Source organism: Drosophila gunungcola (genome assembly GCF_025200985.1).
Source record: "Drosophila gunungcola strain Sukarami chromosome X unlocalized genomic scaffold, Dgunungcola_SK_2 000021F, whole genome shotgun sequence".
Taxonomy (NCBI): domain Eukaryota; kingdom Metazoa; phylum Arthropoda; class Insecta; order Diptera; family Drosophilidae; genus Drosophila; species Drosophila gunungcola.
Window position 1 is genome coordinate 119,565 of NW_026453184.1, and position 10,737 is coordinate 130,301.

The 10,737-nt window shown below is 35.6% G+C and overlaps 1 protein-coding gene across 1 annotated transcript; it reads left to right on the forward strand.

Annotated features, from left to right (window-relative positions):
* Positions 1-7,225: 7,225 nt before the first annotated feature.
* LOC128260290 (uncharacterized) lies at positions 7,226-9,449 on the forward strand. The gene is made up of 3 exons (XM_052993152.1): positions 7,226-7,358; positions 7,671-7,994; positions 8,112-9,449. The coding sequence occupies exons 2-3, from the start codon at positions 7,695-7,697 to the stop codon at positions 9,255-9,257; spliced, it is 1,446 nt and encodes a 481-aa protein (XP_052849112.1). The 5' UTR covers positions 7,226-7,358; positions 7,671-7,694; the 3' UTR covers positions 9,258-9,449.
* The last annotated feature ends 1,288 nt before the right edge of the window (positions 9,450-10,737 follow it).

Here is a 10,737-nt window from a genome sequence, read left to right on the forward strand (position 1 = left end):
TACAGACACGCACACACACCTGTGTGTTTAAATCAAATATTGGCAGGTGTACGTGCATGTAAGCCGTGAATTATGCATGTGTGCGTGTGCCTGGCGAACGGCGCTTGAGCATAAATAAAATAATTGCATATGTCGCGTGACGCAATTCACCTGTCCACCCATTTCCCATTTTCCACCTTTTCCCACATCTTCCCTGATTTCCCGCAAGCAGTTTGCATATTAACAATATGTTTATATGGAATGTACGCTTTGATGAGCCGATAAGCATATAAAGATAGTTAAAACGCTGCTTCAAACCGATTGGTTACAAATTTTTTAAATATCACATATATAAATATATATTTTAGACTTTAAAATATTTTGGTAATACTTTTACAATCTCAAATAATATCTGAATATATATCTATTAGATTAATTTTATTATATATATTCGGAACAGTTTATTTTATCTAAATTTATTTCCCTAAAATCTTAATACCAAGTAACTCTGTATACGTAAGGGGTAATTTAGATCCATATTCATATATTCCAATTCAAATTAATATCTTCCAATTAATACAATTGATATAATTTTAAGTGTTATCCTGGCTTTTTCATAGTTTACTTACTTAAAACTCGAAATTTAAATAGTTTAAGTATTTAAAATTTTTTATTACTTCTTTTAATATATTTTTTGTCTTACTATAGACTGCAAAACCAATACTTATTTATTTGTAAAGTAATTCTTTTGGGGTTCCAAATTATTTAAGTTAATACATTTACGTGCTTTCTTGATTACAAAATTAAAACACATCCAACCTGTTCGTTTCTTTATTTGTGAAAAACTTAAACTTGTTTCAACTCAGCCCAAAAAAAAAAAAAAAAGTAGAGAAGCCCAAATGAATGCCGGTTGCATTTTCAGTTACCCCCATGCTGTATTTTTTTATAATCTCCGTAATTCCCCTTTTCCACAATAAATATATAAATTTTTTTGTTTTAGCTACTTTTATTGTTCCGCTATGGTGCCGGAATAATAAATAAGAGCTGGTAATCGACGCATTCTTTGAATAATGCACACGGACGTCGGAACTCGAATGAAATGTATCGAAATTCACGGAGTGTATAATAAACACAGACGGTAAGCGGCTTACAGGTAAAAAATTGGGTTCCCACATCATTTGGCATCCGTTTTCGGGGCCAATTTGGAGCCGTGGGCACAAATTTAAGTCTCCAAAATCAAACTTAAATATTAAGCTAAGATAATAGCTGGCATGCCCCTAAAACATTTGAAAAATCAGAAAGAACGCTAACGCAAATAGTTTCTTAGCTAACAAATTTTAATCATTTTACAACCACATAGTATTTGATATTATTTTGTTCATTACATTTTTTATATTTGTTTCTTATTTTATGTCAACCCTCCAGCGATTTCAAATTCGAGAGATACATTCCAATTTAAAAACTACTAACTGTTTAGCCCCTGTATTAAGTAAAAAATATAATTTATAACTACTTACAACTAATTACAGATTTAACCACAACAAAGCTTAACCTTTTTTTATTGTTTTTTTTTTGCAAAACTAGCCTGTGAATCCGACATCATTTTAATTGCAGCCGTGGGCTTTGATGAATTTTCACGTGGCATGCAAATTCCAACTCTTTCTGTTTCTCTGCCTCTGTCTCACTCTTCCGGTCATTTGTTTAGCTCTTTGTCAGGCAACAGCTCATTTCTCATAGTCGCTGTGTGAAATTTCATTTGAAATTTGAGAAATGCATTCGCTCGCAGTGGAACTTGGAAGCATGTTAAAGCGCATTTAGAAGCACATTCGTGGTTGCCCCCACCTCCACAGAAAATGGATCCTTATGGTTTCTGCATCTCCTCATCTATATCTCCTTATCCTGATCTCCTTATACTTTTCTGATCATCCCTATCTCCTCATCCTGATGTTCTCATCCACATCCTAAAAGCGCAAAAGCCCAATAGCCCAAAAGCACAAAAGCGCAACAGCACAAGTGCGCAAAAGCGTATGAGCCCAAAAAACGCAGATAGGATCAAGAGATAAAGATCAGGAGATAGGGAGAAGCAGCTAAGGATGAAGAGATAAGGATGAGGAGATAAAGATGAGGAGATATATTATTAATTTACTATAAATATATTATACATTAAAATTAATATAATTTTTCGAGTGACATATATGATTTTGACCTGATTTAAATGCATAATTTTAAGAGGTTACAAATTGTATTAAAATATAAAATGAAAAATGGGAAATGCACTTTTTTTATTCAATTGCATTATTCAATGTGAATGGGGAGTTGGTGATGTAGTGGGTTTTATAGTGGGTCTTACAGTGGCTGGCACACTATGTGTCTTGACTTTGCCCAGAAGGTTTCGCTCTGGCACTCGCTCTGGCATTCGGCTTCTTTATTTATTCAAGCAATTGCCACTGTCAACACAGCGCACATTGATAGGCCAATGATGAGGATGAAAAGAGGGAAACGCGGGAAAAGCGGGGGAATAGAAATCGAAAATAAATTTTCAAACGATGAGGGAAATGGAAATGGCAATGGCGACGGCGACGGCAACTTCTTAGCAATGTCTTCTCTTGCCTGCAATTGGACAATTCTATTTTTGTTTATCTTAGTCTGTTGCTGTGCAGCTCATTTTGTTCATTTACATTTCCCATTTTCCATTTTCCATTTCGCCAGTAAATGTTGTGCAAAGCAATAAAAGGGAATGTGAATGCGAATGGTGACAGGCGACAGGAGGCGCTGACACTTGCCGGGTATTGTCCTGAAATTCAAGGCAATATTCGTGGACTCGAGGACTCCAGGACTCGAGTTGGATGGCCTACAATATGCTCAATGTCAATTTGAACGGGAAATGAATACACAGAAACATCTAGTAATACCGACTATCAAACATTCCCTTGCTCATAAAAATAAATAATTCAAATATTCTATAATTATGATAAACTGAATACTTTCGATAGAACAATTTTGGTAATTCAATGACTGATTTTTTTACATTAAACGAACATAAACTAAGTTTATTTTTATTCATCGTAATAGTAATCTGATCTTTTTAACTCAGTTGTTATTTTCGATAATTCAAGCGATCAAACATCAAGCCTCTATTGATTTTCAGTTCATACATTTATAAAGTTGACAATAAAAACAAATTATACAACCCAGTTATTGGATATATCCTTTTCTATCGCGCGGTATCAGCTATCGAACAAAGCGTGTAAATACACGCTATCGAGCTGAAGTAGAATCCAGCAAATTACTGCAAATCCACTTATTCATTGCCCAAATGGAAATGGAAAATGAGATCTTCTTTCGTCTGAAGTGTTTTTACGGCGTTATGCCAAACCATACATATATTTTGTTTGGCTGCCAATGACATGCATAAATTAACGCACTTTAAAGTCCAGCGGAAATTGTAAGGAAAAGCAAAGAAAAGATGCTTAGAAAAGTATGCAGCAAGATTTGCCGTTCTGCCATTTACGCAAATAAATGCGCAAAACTTTTAGACCCAAAAAACTAGAGAGAGAAATGGCGAAGCGCAAGGCAAGTGAAATCAACAAGGAGCTAACAGAAAGTCCGAATATCCAAGAATCCGAATCCAAAGTTGCCGTCTGAGCCAACTACTTAGCGTCAGCGACAGGCGTTTCGTTACCACCCTCATTTCTCACTTTTTCCCCTTGACTCCATCCACCCCGCATTAGCAATTACACAGAGAAAAAATCAATGCGATTCTTATTTCTTATATACTATATATATATATATATATATATAATTATTATTACTGAATTATTAGTTTTAAGTATATCATCAGATCATTGAAATAGATTTTTTGAATATTTATCAAATTATGTTTATTTATAAATAATACGATTTGTTAAAACTGTATAAATTTTAATTTTTTATTGGAGGTACATAATTCTGTTATTTGAAAATTGTAATTTAATGACCATTGAATAAGTAGATGTTATATCTATATTTAATTTTCTAAATTAAAACATCCGTTTCTCTGTGTTTTTTGTTTTTTGATTTAATGGGGGAGTTGAGTGGCCTTGGAATGGAGCTAAGCGTCGTTTGAAATGGTGTGCACCATTTTGTTTTAAATATATAAACACAATAAATATAAAAATATAAATAAAAATAAGCAAATGGCATAGCGTAAAGCGCGGCCAAATGTTTGGGCAGTAAAAATTGTTTACGACCACTAAAGGGAAACCGCGGAACACGACACGACAAGGACATCAGGCACAGGCTTTTCCACCCACCAACTCCCCGTTTTTGGAAATTTCCTCTGGAAATCCCCACACCCCATAACCGCAGGTCACCATATTGCCGATGTTTATGTGGCTGGCTGACAATTTTATGCTCATGCCCGGCAACGTCCAAACGTTTTTGGAATCTTTTTCAATCCATCCCATCGAAGAGGCAGTTAAACCGACCATGATTCAATTTTAAGAGCGGTACAGCTTGAAGTCCAAAAGAAAGTTTAAGCTTAACCAGCTTTTGTGGTGCCACTTTTGTCTGCTTTACCAAAATCCATCAAAAAGGTACTTAAGTATGCATAATATAAACAACAAGAGGAAAACAAATATCAATGAATTTTAAATTGTTTCCATGTTTTAACGGTGCTATCAAGGTTGTAGACATACCTTGCTATTTATAGGAGTATATTTTATGTAACTTATATTTTATTTTTGGATTAAAGATATTTTCTTACATTCAGAAAATAAATATTCTTAAAAGCTAAATTAATTTAAAAAAATCTTTTTTTTTTAAAAAAATTATTAAATATTTGTATTATATTTTTAAATATACAAGTATTTTTTGTATATTTATTTTATAGTTGTTTTTATAATTGCAAATTATTAGTCATAGTGCTTAAAGTTTAAAAGTGTATTATAGAAGTTTTTATCCTTTGTGTTTCTGAATTTTGTAAATTGAGTTTTTTTAAAACGGTGTCCGGTAAGCCGTAACTGTTTTTTCGTATTTGATTTATAGAAACTTAACATTGTTCTGGCTTAAAAATGTGACTGACCCCTTACACTTTGTCTTCTTGCTCCCAACTAAAGCAAGCCCAATTGAACCTATCCCAACTTAACCTTGAGCCACCCTGGTCAAATTCCAACTTGATCCGGGTGGAAGGACCAAGACAAATGTGCTGTCAAAAATGATTTTAATAACACTCCATAGCAGCCGCAGCCCTTAACCCACCGTGTAACCCACTTTGAACCACCTGCTCGTCTCAATCCCGAATTGCTGCTTTATCTTCTGCAATAGGAAGTCCTTCTCCTCGTCCTGCTGCTCCATTTTGGCTAGCTAATCGAGGTGGCAGGGGCCAAAGTGCCGACCAGGTCTCCTGCCTAAAATTATGCAAAAGCCGGGCTTTAAAGTAGATTACACGAAATTTGCACACGAAGGCACAGAAGCCCACGACGGGCATTAATCACGAATGAAAACCTCCTACCCCCATCCTATCCCGAATAGCCCCTTCTATTGTGTGTGTGTTTTTAAATAGTTGGCCACGCCCACTACAGGCGGCGAAAAAAAAGGGGCAAACGGAGCACGGACCAGGAGCAAATAAATTGCCAACGTGCCGGAATGCAACGAAAACCCTTTGGGTTTACGAGATTTTTCCATATTGCTTCTTTTGGCTCCCCGGTTCTATTAGACTTCTGGAACTTCTGGTTATGGTTGCCTGCCAACCCCTTCCCACGAGAAGAAGAATAATGGAACAACAAGAAAAACAATGCCGGAGAATTAGCATAATTTTTCAATTGTTTTTTGGCAAATAGTAAAAGGCTTTAAATATTTCCCATGCGAACTATTTTACACATATCTTTTAGCTTTTATAGACCCTTAAACCTATTCAGTTATTTTATTGCAAAGCTAGTTATTGTCAAATATTCCTTACTTTAATGTTGTCTTCAATTTGAACGTTGTTAAATTTTACCCTTAAGAATTTCCTAGTATTTTTGTGTTACCAAAATTTTCCAAAAGATTTTTAAGCAAAGAATTTTATACATTTCTTATACAACATAAAAAAAAATGCTGTTGTTTCAAAAATTATATGTTTTACTTTATTTATTAAAATTACTTATATATATCTCTCTATATATATAGAAACCAATTATATTCTCCTACATTATGAGCATTGTATGTCTAATTTTTTGCTTCTGTGCCCCTTCTTTAATATTTCTTTCCTTCTTTTTTGCCCAGACACACAACCCTACGACCCCTTTTTTTGCCTGGGGTTTTCCGCTTTTTCAATCCGCCAAATATTTTTCTTAAGCTCAAAGCGAAATGGCATAAATCATGTTCAATATTATTTCACTTTTTATTCGTTCCGTTTTTCGGTTTTCGTATCGAGCAGGCCCCGGGGCTAAATGATTTCATTTCGTGGAAGAGATGACAACCCTGGCAGGAGCTGAAAAGCAGCGCTTGCTGCCCTGTTTATTTGATTTTATTGGCCAAGAAGCACAAGAAAAGTATTGAAAATGACCGAGGAAGGGGAAGGGGATAACGAGCAGGAGATCAGGTTAAGCAAACGTCCTTAGATGTTTTGCCCAAAGAAATTGCTTTTGCGGTGGGTTTGCGGGCTCTGCTGTAATTACCAAAAACGCCGCAGGTCAACACCGGCTTTTTCGTCCTGTCTCCGGAACTTGGCATTACCAAATTACGAACTGGCATTTAAGCAATACAACTAATTTGTGTTCAAATTCCATTAGCTAGCCCAAAAATATGCTCAGCAGGAGTGATTGAATTTGAGGCGGTTAATCTGGGGTTGGAATGGCCAAAATCAATCACCAAGTGCCATCACGCACAGTGATGAATAGTCAAAAAATTCAGATTTGCCCTGGGGGCAACATGAATTTTCCGCGGGATCTGTATCGGTTTTCTTTTTAGCAATTAATTTTGATACAACCTTGAAAATTGTTATACAAAAGTTACATACAAAAAATATATAGACAACATATTATATTCATTAAGCTGGTACAATAAGTGTTATAAATATATATCTTATATTTTGTATATATATAAATATATAATTTACAAAGGTTTTATTTTTCTTAAGTATTAATATTGTTATGTGTTCGATAGTTTAATTAAAAAATGCTTTACAATTATTCAATAATTTAGCATCAAAGAATGCTATGGTTTGCCCAAAAAAAAACCATAACCGAGCACTCTACGCTTTTATAGGTTACCTTTTGGAGTTTATCAACTTCATAACGTAACCTAATACAGTTAAAACTAGTTTGTTTTTAGCAGACAGATTTCTTTAAAATTTGTAAAATATTATTTTTTTATTTGAATACATTTTATCGCAGACGTTGCGTAGTACGTGTGATTTGGTAAGTGCAATCTCGTTCGTAATCGAATAAACAAAGCCAATTCCGCAAGGCCCCGAGGCGTATGTTTTTAAAGACCGGATATTAATTGCCCTTGAGAAATAATTGAAATTCTTGCGGCGCCGTGCAAATAGAATCAATTCTGTTCACTTGAACACCAGTGCAACTCATTCTGAGATAGAAATCAATGAAGAAAAAAACATGTATAACATTTGTATACATTAAGTTCTCTTTAAGCAAAATATTGCAGTTACGATACAACACGATTTATAATTTTTTTCTTATGTGCCTTGTTGATATTTTTATTTCTGGCAGTTTTTATAACTTTAAAGAAGTCTTATGATGGGGGATGATACAAACCGCAATAACGATGGATCCGATCCGGAATTCAATCCGGTGGAAATAATAGTTGAGATCATCGAAAGCTTGCTGTACTCGAGTGTTTTGCAATGTCAGCGACGTCAACTCCAAGTGGAATGGGCTGTTAATCGTTCGATTCTCTGTATAGACGATTATAGTATCACAAGGAACGAAAATCTGGAAGCTTCAGTGCAAATTTGGAAGGGCAAGGTCACTGTTTGGTGTCTTCCCTCAATTTGTCAATTGTTTTGCCAATATTTTGTTCGCCAAATTTTTCCGGTGAGTTTTGAAAATACCAAACTTAAATATGTAGCAAAACATTCGAATTATGAAATAACCAATGATCAATTATTAATTATTAATGCTTTGTGAATAATATCAATTCTTTCCATCTAGGTGAATGTTTTTCGCGAGGGATCTGAACTTACTGCCGTGGGTTTTCGATGGATCATATTATACTTGCTACGCAAGCTGATGCTTTACTTTCTGGCTGTATTTCGGGGAACTAAATATCTGAAAATGCACATCATATTAAGTATGTTGGGGCTAAATGCTTTGGTTGTTAATTTTGAAGTGGAGCTACTATTTGTTCGCCATGAGAGATCCAAGCTAATGCCAGAATTTAAAGTGTGCTTGAGGGTCACTATACTGCCAGTTGCGATTTTAAAAGCAATGATCGCTTTGAAAAGCATTAACTGCTTTGATCGCATTGATGCCCGTTTTTGTGTCTATACGGCATATATTAAGAAGACGATTAACAATGCCATTTCTGTGGCGCATATGGGACAGATGATATGTAGTCCTCGCTGGGAATTGGTTATATCGCGAAATTGGTTATTCGACGAAGCGTATCCTTTTGGCCATAATTATGAATTGCAGAGGGCTCAAAGGACCTGGTATCGCCTAATGGGTTTTAGGCCCTTTAGTCGACCAGTTGACCGTATGGAGACCATCGTGGAGGTTTCTGAGGAGGAGGAGAAAAAGGAGGAAGAGAAAAAGGAGGAGGAGAAAAAGGAGGAAGAGCAAGCAAAAGCACCAGAGGATTTCAGTCCAGTGAACCCACAACAATCAAGGGAAGAACACTTGACGGCAATGGCACGTATACAGGAGCAACTCGATTCATTGATGTTGCAGGCATTCGACTTTACCAGACAATCCGATCGCGTGGATCGCTTCAATATGATGTGGTATAATGACCCAGATGTGTCGTCGGAATCTAATGATAATGCGGAACTATTGAGCGATACAAGCGAGGAATTTATAGCAATGCCACTTTGGCCCTTACATATCCCAAATCGAGGCCCGATGGTTGATATAGAATCGCGAGACCATAATAGTGATAATGAAAGTGAGAACGATAGCTATTTGAGTCAGTTGCAACGCATTTGCGAGGAAAGGCAGCTGGTCGCTGAGGAAACTGAGAGTCCCCAACCCGAAGAAGAAGAAGAAGAAATAATACCTACCGAGGATCAGGTGCAACCCTTGGAATCCCTTGTGCAGCAAACCGATCGACTGATCCATCAACTCCAGAGGAGATTCTAGTGCCCCATCCGTCCCTTTTAAATTTTAGTATTTTATGATTATTTGGAGTTACAAATATTAAATATCAATTGACAATGTGGCAAAATTTCATCCAGGAATTGATACCACTTTTTCAAGAATATAAAATATTTATGAAGGTTATTGATTTCGACACCTCAACTAATAAATGGCAGTCTCTAAGAGATTTTTATATTAGGGAATGGTGGAATGGGATTAAATATGATTAAATATGATAATGTGCTTAGAATTTCTGTCAAAAATATGTTTTAAATACTTTTTTAATTGGGAAAACTTTTAAGGGTTCATAGCCATACTTAGTTTAAACAAAAATAAAAATTCCTTTAGCTTATTCAACTCATTTTTTTAATTTTTGTAAATAAATAGGTGCTTTGAACTTTTGAATTGAGTTATTTGGCCTAAAGCAGTTTCTTGGCTATGAAAGCTGCATTTTCTTTATAAAAAATGATATAACATTAAAGAAAATATATAATTCCCTTAATAACTGTCACAATTTTTCAGCCAAGAGACAGCTGTGCTAAGCGTTTTTCATCTCCTCGCCTTTTGTTATTTCCGCTCGTTTAATTAAAGCAATTTATGCCGATGAATTGATTTCAATTATTTGTGCTGTGGTCCCGGCATCGCCTTCTTCCCAATGACCTCGTTTCACAAATGGATTTCTTGTGTTTTGTCTGTCATATTGAATGGAACCTGGTGCTGCGCGATGGGTGAAAATCTCACAGAATAAGGTGAAGAAGTTTAAGGATAGAGGTCCAAGAGCTGGACTGTGCCTGGAAATAACTAATTTAGGATAATAAAATTTTTAATTACAATATATCAAGTCAATATTGCAAAGCGAAATTGTATTTAAAAGTGTTTTATGGGTTTCGCCCTTATAACATTTATCATACCTGTTTTTTTATTATTTTTTTTTTTAGATAACTTTAAGGTTCTCAACTAATATGTTTAAATTGTTATAGGTATTATTATTAATAGTTGCCCGAGGAAAAATTGTTTAGCAAGAGGGTACAATCTGGTTTACCTGTTTTCTTTTTGTGTGTACACACAGCCACAGTTGCGCATCATTAATTTTATCCAGGGGGGATTTCCCGATGCCTTTTTCTCAGGACAACTTGTGTGGTTGTATGTGTCCTTGTATATTTCTGCGTAGAATGTGCGTATGAGGAACACACACGTTTTCATGTGTTAACGAGTTGGAAAAATTATTATTACATTATTATTTTGTCGGCGAATGATTCCGACAGCAAACGGCGAACAGCAAAAGGTGCAACCACCGCCTTAACCCTTATGGCCACCCCATGGCCACCCTTGGCCACCTTAATCACCACCCCCCCCCCCTTCCTCCCCGTTCCACCCACATTTTTGCACGGAGCTTACAATAACAATAAATTTCAATTTTTCACACAAACACACAAATAGGAACGCTTGCATTCATGGGAATTGCGCTCTTTGGGTTTCCCGC

Bases quoted from the DNA above. Each gene is read 5' to 3' on its own strand.
- LOC128260290 (XM_052993152.1), top strand. From the start codon at position 7,695: ATGATGGGGGATGATACAAACCGCAATAACGATGGATCCGATCCGGAA. The intron at 7,995-8,111 runs GTGAGTTTTGAA...CTTTCCATCTAG, and splicing joins TTGTTCGCCAAATTTTTCCG to GTGAATGTTTTTCGCGAGGG.